Here is a 19,272-nt window from a genome sequence, read left to right as displayed (position 1 = left end):
TCTGTTTATGAAGGTGGACTTCTCGTCCCCATTACCAACCCTGAACTTTTCCAAATCCCCTTCTGGCTCAGGTCTGGGCTTGTCTTCTATCCGGGCGTCCAGGTCGGCGAGGAAGACTCCTGAAGCTTCTTTGGACTTTTTCCTGAGAGAGAGGCTGGCGTGGTCGCAGGCGACCGCCGTTTCCAAGTCTCCTCTGATGGATCCTACGGATCCGTCATCAGCCACAAACTTCATCACGAGCAGCTTCGTACTAATGGCAGCCCCAGGTCGTTGATGGTTTTCCTTCCCAAGATAATGTTGTAAGCTGTGGAATCTCGTAAGATTACAAAATCGGCCATCACAGTCCTTCGCCTTTGCCCTTGCCACACGGAGGTCGGGAGCGAGATGATTCCATCCGGCTTGATGAAGTGGTCTCCCAATCCTACGACACCGTGCTGGTGGGTTGCCAGATCGGTATCTCGTAATCCCAGAGCATCAAAGACATTTCGAAACATGATGTTCGAGTCTGCCCCCGTGTCCACCAGGATCCGCTTGACGAGGCCGGTTCCGACCCTGGCCGTGATGACCATGGGGGGACTTTCCGGTATCTCGTCGAACCACTGGTCTTCGGGGCCAAAGGAGATGGATGGGAGTACCCGAGAACTTCTGGCAGACGAGGAGGAGACTGCGAGGACCTTGGCGTCTTTTTTCTGTGCTGATTTCGACCTTGGGGCGGAGTTTCTCGCTGTTACTACGTTCACCACCGTAAGACCGTGGTCGTCCCTCTCTGGTTCTCGGCGTTGTCTTGCTGCCCGGGAGCTGTCTTCGCCTTCATGATCCCGATTGCGTCTCCTTGGCTCCCTTATAAGGTGGGAGAAATCGGCAAGTTTTCCGTCCCTGATTGCCTGCTCTAGGGCGTCTTTTAGGTCGAAGCAGTCTTGGGTTCTGTGTCCGTATCCCTTATGATATTCGCAGTAGAGGCTCTTGTCTCCACCCGTCCTGCCCTTCAGAGGTCGGGATTTCGTCAGTATCCCCTTCTCTGCTATCTGTTGGTAGACTTCTGTGATCGGTGCCGTGAGGGGGGTGTAATTGGTGAATTTTCCTATTCGGGGGAATGGCTTCGAGGCTTTGGTTGGGTCGCCGTTTCTGACGTGTTCCTTTGGTTTCTCTCTGCCTTCGTAGTGCCGATCTTGGTTGTAGGCGGGCTGCCGTTTATTGACAGCCACGACCCGGCTTACTTCCTCGTCGTTGATATATTCCTTAGCTACGCGCTGGATCTCCTGCATCGTCCATACTGGCTTTGTAGTAAGGTGCTTCCTGAAGTCCTCATTCAGGAGCCCATTCGTCAAGCATAAACTCGCCACTGAGTCCGTCAAACCGTCAATTTCCAAGCATTCGTCGTTGAAGCGGTCCAAGTATTTCCGGGTCGGCTCCCCGGCTCTTTGGGTCACCCCTAACAGATTGATCGGGTGCTTGGCTTTTGCGATCCTGGTTGTGAATTGAGCCAGGAAGGCATGGCTGATGTCGGAGAATTGGGTCACCGAGCCCTACGGGAGGTTATTGAACCACTGTATTGTAGGCCCCGCCAGAGTGACCGGGAAAGAGCGACATCTTACCTCATCTCCTACTCCTTCTAAGTTCATCCTGGCCTCGAAGGCCGTTAGATGCTCCAGGGGGTCCTGCGTTCCATCGTACCTCATGTCCGTCGGCTTGTCAAAATGCTTTGGCAGCCGGACCTCGAGTATGGAGCGGTGGAATGGGGTGGCCCTATTATCACGTGTCCCCGGGTGTTCGTTCTCCCTTCGTCGTTCTCCCGACGGGCGTCTTCGTCCCCTCGGTTCGTGATAAGCCGTCCTTCACGCCTGGCGTAAATGATGGGGTCTCGACTTCTTCTTCTGGCGCGTCCCCGTCCCCCTGTGCTTTCCGACTCGTACTGGGGGCTGGGTGTGCGCCTTGAGCGGCTCCTCGAGCGGGAATTGGTGGGGCTTTGCTCCAGAGTGTGTTGGTCGCGTTCTCTGTCTGCTAGCCTGCGTTCCAAGTCTTGCATCCTGTGGCGTAGCTCTTGCATTATCCTGGCGTGGTTGTCGCCAGTCCCTCCGAAGGGGCGTCTTTCGTGAGTCTGCGTCGTGTCCCTTGGAGGCGACCTCTGTTGTTGTCGAGTTTCCGTCGCAACGGCGCCTCCCCCAGGCACGGGGGGCGCGGCCTCGCAGCCTGTCCCAGTTTGGACTAGCACGAAGTCCATGGACGAGTTCCCCACAAACGGCGCCAATGTTCGGTAGGTCGGTTACTGAACGGTTCGGGTTGTGATCCGAGATGATGATAGGGGCTCGTCAAGTCGTGGACTGTCGGTCAGCGGAGTGCGAGGTCCCGAGTACTTCGAGTAGGGGAGAGGGGGGGCGCCACCTGCAAAGACACTCCGACGCTCTTGTCAGTAAGGTGTGCAGGCGGATAGGGTGATAGAGTATGTAACGTACCTATGGGGGAGAGCAAGCCTCCCCTTTATATACCTGTCAGAGGTGGGCCCGATGAGAATAGGCCCATGTTTCCAGGGAGGTTATCCCCTAACTGTGCATGAGTTGTCCTGGACGCATGTCCGGGTCGTTGTGGGGCATGTGTCCGGTTCGGGCGGCGTCCGGGTCGGACCGACCCGCAAGGACTCTGGGCCAGGCCGTAACACAATCTAATTTAGTTATAATTTTATCAATATTAATCAATATTTTAGATGAATATTTTATTTTTATATTATTAAATTTAAAATTTAAAATTTTATAGTTTAAATTGATTAATTGTTAGCGAGAAAAAGTAATTTTATTAATTATATAATATTACTCTAATATATATAAGGAGAACCTTTTTTTAAATAGAACTAAATATTATTTTTAAAGATATTATTAGTGTAACTATAGTAAAGTTAACTAATATTATTTGACCTTTTGAATAAGATAAAATATACAAGTAAATCAAATAGAAATTTAAATTACACAATGAAAAATATTACATAAATTTTCTAAAATCATATTTTTATGTAATAGTACTAATTTAAATTAGTCTAATTTAAATTAGTATTGATTTATCTAATTCAAACAGAACTCATTTAAATTACATAAAAATATGCTTTTAAAAGATGCAGATAACATTTTTCAATTTAATAAAATTGTGTAATTTAAACCTATATTTAATTTAATTATACATTTTACCCTTAAATTTATTCTTATTATAATATGGTACGAGAGTTACGATATCTTTGAATTCTTTTGCTGCTTCGCCGATAAAAACACCATCGTTCTACTCTTCTCCTTTCGAGTTCAACGAACCAAATTAAATCCTACTGCCAACCGCCATCGAATGCGAGTCCACGTGTCCCCTAAAGTCTGCTACATTTCTCTCCATTGATAATCTCCCAAGCGTGACCTCAATTGTTCAATCCGTGCCAACAAATCATCGAGTCCTTGTTCATTAGGTTCAATATGTGCCTGCCTCCTCCAACGCAATTTGCTATGTTGCGCATTGCCCCAACTCATAGTTGACCGATACTTCTGTTGATCTCATCTTCTCACTGAGTTGTCTGCTGACATGGCCCAATCTAGCAATGACACATGTTGCCCTACCATGATGCCAAATGTCTTACTAAATTGCTGACATTATATAAAAAAATATTGAATAACGTCGAATTTATTGTAAAATTTAGCGATGGACATTATCGGTGAATTTAACCGCAAATTTTCAACAATAATGAGTAAAAAATCGTCCCTCGAATAAGTTATATATCGTCGAATTTAAAGTTCTATAATTAAATTTGACGGTAAATAGAGGCACAAAAATTGATTTTGTTAGCGCCAATTTTATTGTCAGATTCTCTGTCGGAACAAAATTTAGTAAAACGCAGCGTTTAGGCAATGATGAACACTTTATCGTTGAATTTTTTTCTCCGATAAATCCAACAGTAAAATTGAAGTAAAATTCAAACATAAAACCCTTTCTCGTCACTTCTGTAAACTTTCTCTCTGTCTTCTCTTATTCTCTCTCTTGTCTCTCTTTCTCTCATCTCTCTGCTCCGTTGAAGCTGCCTCCGTTGCCACCACTTGAAGTTGCCAGTCCCTATCGTTGCAAGTCGTTGTCACTACTATTGGAGTTGTCTCCGTTGCTGCCACTGTTAGTGTTTGTTGTCGTCGCCGGAGGTTGTCACCTTCTCGCCGTGACTGTCGTCTCCTGTCACCACCATGCTTTTACCATCCTGCAGTTATCGTCAGATGTAATTTTTCTACAATTTTTGTATTTTTCTGATTTTTTTTTGTCTGTTTAAGATTTTGTTAGATATTTTATTAAATTATTGATCAACTTTTTTTAATGAAATGTGTGATTAGAGTTTGTTATATTAATTTAATATAATTAAAAATTAAAAATATTAGACTAGGTTACGTAAGGTAAAATTAAGAGTGCTTAAGCTGTTAGAAGATTTTATTTGAGTTTAATAAATGAGTTTCTTTCAATTGTATTGAATTATATCTGTTAAATTTAGGAAATAATTTTGTTATTGATGATGACAAATATATATTTAGTTGGATTAAAAATCCAAAGTTAATTTGATAAAGTATGTGTTTGTGCAGGCTCAAGCTAGTTTGAGCAATCCAATAAGAGAAATAATTTGTCTATACTGTTGCTACTTGGACAAATACAAAAATGAGGCTGCTGGAGCTTCATCAATTTGGATAAAGTCAAAATTAAAGAGAAAGTGATTCATTTTTAGTTAGCATCAAAAAGAAAAGGAAGAAAAAGTCAAATATTTGAGGCAAAGCCAAATCAGAATCTGAATTGATTCAAAAAAATGTAACAAGTGTTATCATTTTTATCCACACAAAATAGCTACTTAAAGCTACTTTGAAGATGATGCACAAATTTAAAAAAGAAGAAAGAGAAACGATTCTGTTTTCTTTTATTAAAATAAAGGGTAAAGGATTAATCTTGGGATCAAAACTTAAGATTAAGGATATTAATCTTCCAAGCACTTTAAAAGCATCATGACCTTGACCCTGTTGCTGTTGCCCATCTTCTCTTCACTTCGGGGCATACTCTACTCAGTATTTTCTGCTTTGATTTTTTAGGAGAAGAAAGACTTAGTTATTTCAATTTTCAGAAGTTAATTCTACAAATTAGCTCTAGTTTTGGAGGCTATCACGACCCGGTCTGGCCATGGCTTAGAAAAGTCATTCTCAACAAGTCTCAAAAATAAATTTTATTAAAAAATAAATAAATTTTGTTACAATATTATCAGCACACACTCAACTATCAGATTTAACTCAAATTCAGCATAATTACAAGAAACTCTAGTTTTAGATTTACAACAAAACATAATCTAATAATTTCATGTAACTTTCAAGTTAGTAAGACTATATATACTAATGTTTACAAAACAAACTACCTCAAATTATTGTGGTCAGACCTTCCTGTGACGTATGGAGCACTTTAACAAATCTAAAGATTTATCAAAATGTTTACACAATACATCATGATCTTGAACAATAAAAGCCCACAAATTTTAGGAAATTAGAGTGAAACTGATCGAACAAGGATAGGATCAAGGCTCTTGTCTAAAAAAAGAAAGAACAATAGAGTGAATTTTGTAACTCAATGATAAACAAAACATCCATAGTCCACACGAGACAATTGTATAAATATTACACATTTGGCTAAAATAAATCTATTATAGTAATAGTGAATAAAATATATTCAAACAAATAAGCAAATCCACTATAATATAGGTATAGAAATATATTCCAACGCATAGATATTTTAGATATCAAAATTCAGGCTTTCAATAATTTTTTATGCAAAAATAAGCAGAAGGTTATTTAATCCAGAAAATTTTTCAGAATAAGAGACAAAAATTACACTTAGGTAATTTTTTCTTTGTATGAATTTTGAAACAGACATGTTCTACTAGTTTTGTGGACATGAAATAGATAAGTACCATTTCATCTCATATATCCTGAAAATGTAATTATATCGGATCAAGGTGCACAAAGTCTAGCGCCTATTGCCACTAACTAAAGTTTCTATCATACAACCTTCCAAAACCTCTTTTATACATATAAAATATAATTAGGCTAATAGTTGTCAAACAATTCAAAAATGCAACATGAATCAAGTACTTATATATATTAGAATTTCATCCAAAATGCAATTACTCCAGGAAGTATTTATTTGTAACTAAACATTTCATTGTCAAATTCGATTAATTTCAAAGCAAAATATTATGTCTCATGTGAAAATTTTATTTTATAAAATAACTAATATAAATAGCGTGCTAACCATTGCTTTTGGAATTAACTTTTAATAATTATAAGAATTATATGATATTAAAATCTAACTATGAATATAGAGTTTACTGACAATTTAGTCGCAAAAGACTAAAGACCAACACTGAAATGCCATCAAATTAGACATTAGGGTTAGAATCCAAGTGGTTGAAGAGGTTTGAATGTGGCTTTGGACAGGAGTAGTTTCTGGCGAACAAGACAAAATCGTAAGCATCAATGCAACATAGTAGATTAGAGGTTAACAAAGCAAGAATAGTGAATCCTACCACCACCATCATCGAGCTGCATAATCTTTTCCGCCGCTGGTAAGCTTGCCTCGTTGTTGTCAGCCTCTGTAGCTCTGCTCCATTGGCGAACCTTCTCTCTACTTTGAAGCCACTTCCATCTTCCTCTCCACATTCCACTGCTCATTACTACTCTCTCTTTATCTTTTGTTTATGTCTAATCAATGCCAGTGGTAGTAACTTCTCTTTACGTTGATATCGGGGTCGTCGTCGCTTACCTCTTCCTCTCTTTTCTCTCCACCCAGTTCTTTCTCTCTTCCTCTCATATTTTCTTTCTCCTTCGTCAATCTCTCTCTCATGCCCTCTCTCTTTTTTCCCCTTCAAATTCAACAGTTGTGACAGTGACAGCCTTACTCATCACCGGTGCCACCTTTCTTTTTCCTCTTCTTTATTTTTTCTTCTTTTCCTGTTCTCTATCATTCTTCCTTATCTTCTTGTTCTTTTTTTTTGTTTTTTTTTTGTTGTTGTGTGTGATGGCTAAGTAAGTGGGTGAAAGAGTGTGTTCATGTGTATCATGGTTAGAGAAAACAAAAAAAAAAAATATCAAGTGGGCCCACAATTTTGTTTATTTACTTATCTTCTTTATTTTTGACTTATTACAAAGGCATTAACCCTATATAAAAGGGAGTAATCAGCCAAAAATTAAAGCAAGGAGAGTGAACCCAAAAATTTGAATTTTTATAATATTTCATCACTCAAAGCTTGAAATTTTAGAAGCAATGCATCTACACTAAAGGAAGCATTCTGTCAAGATGGAAGGCAAATAGAGAGGCTTAAATATGGTTTTTTCATAGTTTTTAAGCTATCATATTTCTTCTCCTTCATGAGGTTATACTGTATATCTTACTTTCTCAGTTTATCTTTCTTTGATTTCTTATGGTAAAAGATAATTTGTGAGGCATATGAAAAATCCATTTGAGAGAAAAGAAAAAGAAAGTTAACTTGGAGAGAAAAATCATTATTATGTCAAACTCTTTGATGTATTTCTATTTTGTGTCATGAGGCTGAGAGGTTTTCTTTGCTAAGTTGGATGAGCACTTAGTGTTGAAAGTCTTGGGAGTGAACTTAGCCGAAACAAGTTTGGTTAGAAGCTTGGGTAATTCCGGATAGGATTAGAAAGAATCATTGGGAATTGGTGTTTGCAATCTTTGAAAAAGATAGTGAAAATTCTATCATAGTTGTGGTGGAAACTGGATGTAGGTCACATTGCATAAGGTGGTTGAACTAAGATATATTGCTGTGTTCTTTTCTCTTCTCTGCTCTGTTTTATTTCATTCGTTATGAGACAAAAATAAATTGTCTCCTTCATAATCGATATCATAGACACAATAGTAACAAAGTTGTAGAATCTGTTTTGGTGTTCAAGTTTAAAATCATAAAAGTAAACCCTAAATTTAACCCCATTCTCTAGGCTATTGAAAATTTTTAATATCGTTTATTTTTGTTATGTCTGTTGTTAATTTGGTGAAATTAGAATCATGTTTTTATTAATTCCAATGTTACATTTTGCTTATTCCTTCCAAATTACTTTCATTTGTGAATTTAATAAGTTGTCTTTTTATTAGGATGGTGTTATTTTCTCTTAGATCAAATGGAGTTCTCCATTTTCATAGTTTGTGCAATCATATTTCGGGTTGGTTTTCTGCCTCTGAATATATGAGTTGTTTAAGTTTAATGTCGGACTTACTTTTCATAGGATAGAGTTTCAGGACAGAAGTGGAAGAAGGTTGCCTAGTGGTGCCTTCTCGAAACCATTATTTGTTAGAAAATTGTGGAATAATAAGAGGTTACGCACTAAAACACAGTTAGGAATTGATGTTGGGTTGAATATGTACTTGATTAATGCTTGCAACTATTTTGTATGTGAAAATTTGATAAATTTTTTTAGTTGAGGTCTCTGAATTAAGGAAAAACTACACTAATTTTTTGTTAAAACTCTTGTTTGGTTTGTAAAAACAATAAAAATTAAATTTGGAAAAAGCTTCTAATTATAGATGAGAAATTCAGCTGAAATTTCTAAAAATTTAAATATATAATTGAATGATAAAATTAAAAATAAAAGTCTTTTAATCGGCTTTGAAGTTTATAGATTAGTTCAAATTTTAATTTAATTTTGATATGTTCCACAATGTAGCTCTTTCTACTTGACTTCTTGTATTTTAAGTAATTTTTGAATCTGAATTAATTCCAACTAACTTTGTTAGAGGTAGTTTAGATTTAGAAAACTTTTTATGTTTGCAAGCATTAGTATTTAAGCAAAAAGTTTTATGCGTGTAGATTCTTTTGCATTTATGGTTTTATTTTTGTGACTGGTGTTAATTGGTATGCTCTTTGTAGACGACAGGTAGAGGTGTCACGAATTGACCTTGCAGGAGGGGTAGAGGGATGGGTACACAAGATCAGCCGTTCATCACAATCCCTAATTCCAACTACGTAGGTCCTGCTGTTGTGCCACCCCGACCATCAGAAAGTCGTCTAGCTACTTCATTGGAGTGGACTCCTCCACCACCTCGACCCGCTTAGTAGCCCACTACTTCAATGATGATGCCACCTCCAGCGACAGAGACAGTAGTGTTGCTAGAATTCTCTCACAGATCTTAGCTCGGGTTAATTAAATTTGCTGTCGGGTGTTCTAGTGGAGCACTCGAATACTAATTTTCTGAATTTTATTACTTGAATTTGATGAATAAAGTAAAGAACAATGAAAAAAATTAGAGAAGAGTAAAAGATAGAGATGATCTCTCTAGTTTTTAGAAAAAGTCTTCTTGATAGAAGTGGATTGAAGTCCTTTTATAGTCTCAAATTATTTTAAAAGAGGAGTACATTGCCTAATGATTACAATGTTATATTTAGCCTATTCTTTTTATTTCAAGACTTATTATTAAATAGGATAGATGACAGAAAGTGTTTTTGGTATTTCTATTATTTTAAGTCTTTTTAACTAAAAATGAGGGTAGAAAGGAAGTTGATCTATATAAAATATAAATTAAGGTAACAGTTCTGACACTACTTCGAGTATTCGTGATAAGGAGGTGTTCAAATAAAAAGATACTCATAAAATAATATTTTTTGAAAATAATTTCTTTTATTTATAACAGTAAAAAATTTCTTATATTTATGTTGTCAGTTGCTAATTGTCCTTTTTCTTTTTAATATCAATTAAAAAAGAAGAAAAAGAAAATATATAAATTGATATTTTTTATTTTATAAATGAATTTATTAAAATTAATCGTAATACTTCATAGATGTTTTATATGAATTTTACTCGATTATTATTGACGTGTCATTTTTTAAAACCATTAATAGTCGAAAAAATTAAAATAATTTTTAAAAAAATCAAAAAATAAAATTAAAGCTAAGAATTTAGCACATTAAGATGGATTATCTATTGATACATCTAAGCGATAGGTATTTAGATAGGTTTATTCCATACAATTATAGTTAAGGATACCTTGATTTGATAATGAATAAATAGTTTAATTTTGATGTATTGATAGTGTAAAATGTTTTATATAGTCGTATAATCACATTTGTTGTTTGGATGATTATGTACATGTGATTAATGTGAAAAGTAATTATTTTTCTGATGTGACATTATGTAATTAGATGTATGTATAAAACTATTTTATACTGACAATACATCCACTATAAGAAAATAGCTCTATTGGCACGCTTTAAAGCATGGCGAAAAGCCGAAAAAAGCGTGGCGATAGGTTTTCGCCACGCCTTTTGAGCTATCGGCACACTTTTGAAAGGATCACATTTGCAAAGGTGCCCGTTGCTATATCGCCAGGCTTTTGGTGACCTATCGCCACGCTTTATTTTTTGCCACGCTTTTACAGTTTTTCACGTTTAAAGAGTGGCCATATGTGAGAGATATGGTCACGCTTTTAAAGCGTGCCAATAGAGAGAGAGATATGACCACACTTTTAAAGTGTGCCAATAGAGGGAGATATGGCCATGCTTTCAAAGCATGGCAATAGAGAGAGATATGGCCACACTTTAAAAGTGTAACAATAAAAGCGTGACTGTTGATGACTAGTGTACAATATGACCACTCTTTTAAAGCGTGGCTATAAATTTGTTTAGTAACCTATTATTTTTTTTTATCTTTGTAAAAAAATCTTACAAAATTCATAGATAATTTTAAAATTTAGACAATAACAAGTAATTTTAAATCAATTAATCCAGCCTTCATAAAGTTGTCACTAAAAAAATGTGTTTGATCACGTGACATGTTCTAACAAAATACTAAAAATCGAAGTGATAACAACTACCCATCGCCATCGTCATTCTTCTTCGTTCTTCGTCACTGAAAATGAACAAAATAGAGAGTGAATGATACAAATTTGCAAAATGCAAGACGGAAGGTTAGGGTTTGCAATACAGCGTACATGGAAGACAAAAGGGGCAACGACGGAGGGAGCAGTGGCGGAGGGAGTGTCGACGAAAGGTTTGCGACGGCAAGTGAGCGGAGGGAGTCACTGCCAAAGAGAGTCACCGCAGAAGGAGAGTTAGGGGTGCCAGAAGAAGGATTGCCGGCGGAGGCATTGCGAGCGCGGCGACGTTCTTCGCGGAGTGTTGTGGTACTTGGTGGAGTGTTGCGGTTCTTTAGAGAGTGTTGTCATCTCGAAGTTAGGAACGAACTGCTCCGATATCCTAATTAGCATGTATAGACACTCAGAGTATGCCCAGAAGCATAGTCAGTCCGTCCTTCAAGCTCTATAGGAACGAACTGCTCTGATACCATAATGTAACACACTACCGCGTCAGCTTTACGCTTAAGCCGTAAAACAGAGGTGATATGGTATTAGGACCTCTAAAATAAAATGTGTACATATAATAGCAGAAAGAATATAATAAACAAGGAGCCTTGAAAAACAGGAGAAATAAAAATCGCGGAATAAAAGCGCAATGTTCAGAAAATGAGTTAACTTGCGTACAAAGAAAACTGTAGCTATGAAGCATAAGATAACAAAAATAGGAATAGAGGGCCAAAGATACAAAATAACAAGCTCCTAACTCAGCCTACGAAGTCAAGGCTGGCCGGAGGATATATACACATATATATATACACATCCAAAACCCAAATTTACATAAACAAAATCCCGCCTCTCCATAAGCCTATAAGAGGGTCAAAAGGACCAAGTCATGCAGAGAGGAAATTAAGTACACACACACACACACACACACACACACACACACACACACACACACACACACACACACACACACACACACACACACACACACACACACACATACACACACACACACACACACACACACACACACATATATATATATAACTACACAACAAAATAACCCGATAACCACTTCGCCTTAGAATTCCAGACGCCTAATGAGGTGCCTCTTGACCTGCATCTGAAAAATATCAACATAGTATGGAGTGAGATTCAGAGGTTCTTAGTATGGTAAAGATGCCACACATATAAGATATAAGGTCCTAGGAATGCCAGAGGCAATCCTAGAACGCCGACACTCAGATTATTAAGCTTAAAAGTACTAAACAGAAACCATAACAGGTGATTTTCTAAGAGTATCTAAGCCTAATCTAACTTAATCTTGAATCTAGTCTTACCGCCTTTCCTCCGTACCTCCAACTCCGACAATATATCATAGACAAATAAACAGATAAAGGCAACAACAAGAAGGTTACAAGTACTGCAGATAGCAAATATACATTTAACATAGCAAATGCAATTAGGCACACCCAGTTAATGCACAAGCAAGTAATTCAAGTAATATGCACATGATGCATGCCTGTCCTATAGCTGATGAGTCTCATTTGTCGGTTATCAAGCCAACCCGACAAGTCCGGTTTGCTAAACCTTTGGACTGTCCCCCGACGTGCCTCACCAAGAGTCTATGCATAGCTTTTTCTCAAAAAATCAATATTGCTCAATGGGGGTTAACATTCCCGGGAATTTATAGGTGCTTGGTCACCCTTACGTCGTAGGGTCAACAGAGTATCGAGTTTCCGACCTGGTACACATGGTGGCAAGCCACGGTACTTTACCTAGGGAATCTCGTATCTCAGATCGTTTAATTAATCAATCCAAGTATTATACATAATCATTCATAATATTGCATATTCAATTCATCACTTTCTCAACTTTACTTCACCTCCAAGTTATCCTCACTTCCTAACTTCATCTGACTATCAGGTCTAACACTATTATTTATGACTAAAGAAATAAAAAGAGAGGTTTAGAAGTTTAGAATAGCATTTAAAACTCAGAAAAATCATATTTTCTGAAAAAGGGGCCACGCGTACGCGTGGGAATATAATAAAGCAGCTCGCACGCGCATCCCCTTACCATGCGTACGCGTGGACATACATTTTAGTCCATTACACGTACGCATAGGGCTACTCGCGCGCGCACAGGTCAAAATTCCATGCCACGCGTACGCGTGGGCGTGCGTTTTCCCAAAAACCTAATTAGGCAAAAAGCTGCAGATTTACATAATTTTTAACCAAACTTCCAACACACATAACTTAATCATTTTAAATTATTTTTCATCCGTTCTTTGAATGGCATAAACTTCACGAACCCAATTTTCATTAAAAACAAGTTGGAAACAAATTGAGGGTCCGGAAGCTAAATTATAGCTTGCCGAAGTTCGGCCCAAAACCAATTTCTTACAAACTTATTAAACCTCCATTTTCTTGTTCATTCCATTCACATATCAACCATTCACACCTGAAAAATCGACCCCAACACATACAATAACCCAGCCACAAGATCCTACACCAATTTATCATCCAAGATACAACATGGTACACTTTCACAACTCACAATTTCACTATGCATTTAATCAATATGTACATAATCATATCATCATCAACTCAACATTTACCACCCTATTACTCATACAACAACAATTACCATTACATAACCAATTCTCATCCAAAATGGTAAGGACACTAAGCATCATACATTTCCATACGTTCCAACTTATCCTATGGTCATCTAGCCTAAGTTTTCACAGAACATTATATATTAAATGCAAGAAACCTAAACCATACCTTGGCCGGCTTTCTCGTAATGATCAAGGCAACTTATTAAAACCAACACATCCCCAAAAACCTCAACAAAACTCTAGTGTTCAGCTTCCTCCAAGTTCCAATATCCACAATTTCAAGCTCCAATTATTTATTCACAACCTAATACACATTCATAACACATATACACCCAATTTAATACCCAAAACACAAATTCAAAATATTTAGATAGAATTATTATATCCTCACCTTATTCAAGCTTCACATAAGTAAGAGTGAACGTTTTTCTCAAGCTAATTGGATCCTAAAATATCAAAAAGTAAAGAAATTCAACACCCCTACAATATTTGCAAAAATTGGGGGAAAGGAGTGGCTGAGAGTAATTAATGGCTTACTTATGAAATTGTTCTGGTAGAAATGTAAAGTTCGACGCGGTGGTCGCGTGGCCGCAAACGGTGCGGCGATTGGAGCTCGGACGGAAGAGATACGTAGATTAGAAGTTGACGTACGGGTTAAGGGAATTTTCGTTTCTCCTTTCCCCAGTTGGTTTTCAGCAGAAGCAGCGCTGAATTGGGGAAGAGAAGAGGGCTTGGGTTCACTTAAGTGCTCGGCCGGTTGGGCCCACGGGCCCGATTTAGGCTTGGTTCAACCGGTTTGGCCCGTTCGGTCTAATTTTAGGTCGATTTCTTCGAAATTAGTGTTAAAATTCTCGTTTTGATGAGCTTTATTCTAATTTAATATAATATTCATATTTCTAATTTTCTTTATTAAAAATTAATTTATTGACTAATTATTTACTAATTTAATGGGGTTTACATTAGGGCTTAGGGTTCTTTGAAGAAGGAGAAAGATAAAGTTTGAAAGATAAAGTAACTCAGACATTTCAAAGGGTACGAGTTCTTTGAATTTTTTGGGAACCTTTTGGCCACGCTTTTGAAGCGTGTCAAAAGACTTGTAGGAAACGGCGCGGCCACGCTTTTAAAACACCACTATAATAAAATTCTGTCGCCACGCTTTAAAAGCGCGTCAGTTTTTCTCTATGGCTATGCTTTTTAAGCGTGACAAAAAAAGCGTGGCCAAATCTCGAATCAATTGTCACTCTCATAAAAGCGTGACCATTGACCCCTTTCGCCACACTTTTGAAGCGTAGCAAGAAAAAACGTAGCCAAATCTCTATTCAATCCCACTCTCATAAAAGCGTGGCCATTAACCATTTTTGACCACGTTTTTAAAGCATGACAGAAAAAAAGCGTGGCTATAAACCTTTTTTCTTGTAGTGATCAAAATTAAATTCATGAATAAAAAGTAAACAACTAATGATTATAAGGAACAATCAAAATTATTCTCCATGTTATCTTTCCTCTGACCTTTTCTCTTTTACAAGCGAAAATGGTTCAGAATATTTCTTTATAATTGTTGGTTTTTTCTTCATTTTAATTGTAAAACTTAAGTTTTTTTATTTAAATAAAATAAAGAGTGATTAATATTACCGGATTTCCTACACTAATTTTAAAAATGTGAATCTCCTATTCCTAATAATATATAAATTGTTATATGGCGGTGTGTTTTGAATATGTTAATTGTTATATTCTAAGACAATTTATGCTTTTAAGTGCTCTTAAAAAATACATATAAATCGTTCTAAGATACTAAGCTTTTAAAATCAACATAAATCATCACAACAGGATATAATGATTTACACGTTTTACATCTAAAACATATTAGAAGAAGACGATTTATATACAAAAGTTAACCCTCATTACAAGCCTATAACAATTTATGCGCAACTTTAAATGCACAATAGATATGACGATTTACGTTGATAGTGAATATATGTTCCCTACAAATTCATGAAAAGCTACGTACTAAACAACAACAAAGAGTCACGATGTCAATTACTTTTATATATATTAAATATTTTTTGCAATCATTTAATTTCTTTTAATATTTATTTATTGAGTTTACTTTTATAAAATAATTTTATAAGATATGAAATATGAGATTCATTTAATTTGAATTTTATATATTAAAGATATTATTTATACATTAAAATTAGTCACTAAAATTAACTATTAATATATTATATGTATATAAATAATTAAATACATGTATAATTTAATTTAATTTTAATATATATATATTTTATATTAGTGACTCACTTAACCTAGGTGTAAATTTTTAAATTAGAGAGTCGAATAGAAAATAATGCCAATATATTTTTTTGATCAGTAGATTTTCTTAAATAAGATATTAATAAAATGAAAAAGTGATAGTCTAATCACTATTAAATTAAAATTATGAAATTTATAAGTAATATAAGTTACGAAATCAATTATAATTAAATTTTTTACTTTTTCATTTTAAAAAATTATTTTTTTCGTCTAAAGCCATACTACATAGTCAACATTTTGCAACTATGGTGTAATCAATATAATGAGTTAGCTAGTGAATTTACAACTAATAAGTGTATATATCTAGGTTGCAAGAAATTAAATTCTTATACACATGCTCTCACAACAAATGAAATTTTGATAAATAATAAATGATTAAAACGCTCTAAGTGAGTGAGAATAGCTTTTGCACATAAATTATCTTTTTTTAATATATTTTAAGTGTAAAACGTGTAAACTATCACATTTTAAAATGATTGACGTTAATTTTAAAAGTTCAATATTTTAAGATAATTTATGTGTATTTTTTAAGAATATTTTAAAATATAAATCATTTTAAGATGTAACTGTTAATATATAATTCAAAATACACAGTTATAGAACGATTTATATATCGTTAAGAATAGGAAATTTACGTTTTTAAAATAAAAAAGTTAAGTATATAGAACCAATTCTTAACCAACCAAAAATTAAACAACTCAATTATTTATAATTATTTTATTTAATTTTATTCATTTATAATTTAAAATATTTGTTATTAATGTATTTTAATGTCAAAATCAGGTTTAAAAGGATAGGTTCCTTCACTCTCGACGGGAATGACGGGAATCACGGGATACCTTTATTAATGTGTTATATATTTCTTGAATGGTTATAATCAGATGGGATTTATTCGGATGGACTTATGAATTTTTTTTCTTAAAAAAAATTATTTTTATTAAATATTTATTTTTCGGTTTAATCACAACGAAATTTTGTTTTTGTCAATCAACTAAACTGAAAAAATTTTATTTTAGTTTTTGCTATCAATTTATTTAATTAATTATTAACATCATATTCTATATAATTATAACTTGTGAAGTCAATATTTAAAATACTATGTTACAACTAGAATAATAAAGTAACGGTGAAAATTAAAATAACTAATTTTTAAAGAAAAAGGATAGGGTACCAATATATTATCTGTCAACTTATTACCAATAATAATAATTAATTATTATATTTTAAATACATATATAAAGAGACACATCCAAAAAATATATTTATAAAGACACTTCTATTAAACACAACCATAAAAAAATATTTTTATTAGACACATCCACAAAGACACTTCTATTAAACACAGCTATAAATAGGAGTTGACAGAAGTTGGCAGAAATGTTGTTGACGTAGCGGGATTGATTTTTAAATGTTTGACTAGATCAAAATATTTTTTATAAAATCAAAATAAAATTATATTTAATAGCGACAAAAATTCTATTTAATTTTTCTTTGGCATGAATGTGATTAATTATGTGACAATATTTAGAATGAAACAAAAACGTGGCGGATAGCGATTTATTTGTCTCTTGCATAGTTACGTATGTGGATGTGGCCACAAAACGCAGATTCTTTATCACGAGGGCTCGTAGTACTAGAGATGACAATGGGTCTCAAGGGGTACGAATCTCTACCCCTTTTCCGTATCCATAAAACGTTTTCTGTATACCATCTTTAATTTGTTATGAGTTTCTGTTTATTATTATTTTTTTTTGGGAGATGAATATCTATGACTACGAATATATATCTATTATGAGTATTAAGTTTTTAAAATAATCTACATACGATATAATAGAATTTAATATAATTCACCTAAATATATCAAATTAAATACAATTTAAATATACATTTAAAGTAATTAAATATATACACAAAATCTCTAATATATTAAAATAAAATAAAATAAAAATTTCAATAAAACAATATAACAATTTTTAATAGGATGAATTATGATTACTTATATAACTTATGTATATATAAGAGTATTTAAGTTTTTTTTTTTTTTGAAAATTTTACATACAGATCCCTACTCTCATTTTCATTTAGGGAAAGTCTAGGGGGCAGCAGATTTATTAAAATTTGGCCAGCACTTAGCCAGCAAAAAGAAAATGAGTGATTCTTCACCATTAGATGAAATCTCACACCATTAAATACATTATTGATGGCTAATTGATGGCTACAACTCACAAAATCTGCTGTACCCCTAACACTCCTCTTTCATTTATTCGTGGAGCAAGTTCCTGTCTCTATAAATTTTTGTGAATTTTCATTAACTACTCTTTTATTACAGGTGCGAACTTTTTTGTCATCTTTTATTACAGATCCCTACTCTCATTTTCATTTTGAAAATTTTATTAACAAGCAATGTAAAACCATTTTGCATTAAATATATTGGTACACAAAAATTAACTCTTAAAAAATCGCATAAAAGAAAGTGATTTCTCACATTACACGTCCTTTTTTTTTTAACAAAACAAACATAGAAGAGAGAATAAAGATAGCAAAAACTAAAAGAATAAAAATAAGTAATATTTTGATAGAGTTTATTAATGAATAAAATATCAATACCAATTTTCTCTGAAAGAATCATCGTATTATTGTACATATATAAGGCATGATAGATGAATAGTATTATTGTACATAATTAAAAAAAAAACACTAATGAAGATCGATTATAGCTAGCGTGCTTGAAAAATAATAAAAGTAGTACGTATATATAGTAGTACTATTAAAAAAAATGAAAAGATCGATTAAAGATAGAAAAGGAATAAAGACATTGAAAATGATGATGCTTAAGTAGAAATTAAAAGCCCGATCAAAAAAAGACAAGAAGAAAAAGTAACGTACGTTGATTGAGATCACTTTTTAATTTGTACATATATATTTTTTAATTTTTAAAAGAATGGTGTAATATCATTTTTTATTGAGATGTGGTGCTCTAGGTGGAAATAGGTTGTGTCGAGCCAATATTTAATTTTGACGAACTTGTAATAAACAAATTTATACATGTTATCTCTTATAGTTTTTGTTCACATTCAAATTCGATTTGTTTAAAGTTTGACAAGCCAACAAACTTATTTAAAAAGTATATTTTGTAAATTATAATTTATAAAACATAATTATATATATATATATATTAATTATTAGTCACATGTTATATTTATATTTATAATTTATAAATTTTTTTTTGAAAAAAATTATAATCTTAATTAATCTTGACTATTAATTTTTTAAATTTAATTTTGTATTAATATAAGTAAATAATTAAAAGTCTAAATTAAGAATAATTTTTTTTACAAAAAAAATATTTTGACGAGTCATATCAACGAATTTTGTGACTTTTTTAAAGTTTATAGACTGACTTTTTTAACTAATAAACTTTATAAAAAGCATAAACTTGATCTATTTAATAAAATAAGCCGAATCCAGAAGAGTTTAAAATGAGCCAAATCACA

The 19,272-nt window shown here is 34.2% G+C and overlaps 1 protein-coding gene across 1 annotated transcript; it reads right to left on the bottom strand.

Annotated features, from left to right (window-relative positions):
- Nucleotides 1–233: 233 nt before the first annotated feature.
- On the bottom strand, nucleotides 234–1,679 carry LOC107616409 (uncharacterized). The gene is made up of 2 exons (XM_088499326.1): nucleotides 1,596–1,679; nucleotides 234–1,526 (listed from the first exon to the last, which is right to left on the bottom strand). The coding sequence occupies exons 1-2, from the start codon at nucleotides 1,677–1,679 to the stop codon at nucleotides 234–236; spliced, it is 1,377 nt and encodes a 458-aa protein (XP_088355452.1).
- Nucleotides 1,680–19,272: the final 17,593 nt, after the last annotated feature.

Source organism: Arachis ipaensis, chromosome B9 (assembly GCF_059453495.1).
Source record: "Arachis ipaensis isolate K30076 ecotype BB chromosome B9, ASM5945349v1, whole genome shotgun sequence".
Taxonomy (NCBI): domain Eukaryota; kingdom Viridiplantae; phylum Streptophyta; class Magnoliopsida; order Fabales; family Fabaceae; genus Arachis; species Arachis ipaensis.
Note: the sequence above shows the minus strand (reverse complement) of the source record. Positions and strands in the feature narration are given on the sequence as shown.

What these genes read in the sequence shown, in the direction of transcription:
- LOC107616409 (XM_088499326.1), bottom strand. Translation starts at nt 1,679, where the DNA reads ATGAGGTACGATGGAACGCAGGACCCCCTGGAGCATCTAACGGCCTTC. An exon ending in TAGAAGGAGTAGGAGATGAG is followed by an intron (nt 1,527 to 1,595) that starts GTAAGATGTCGC and finishes AACCTCCCGTAG; the next exon opens with GGCTCGGTGACCCAATTCTC.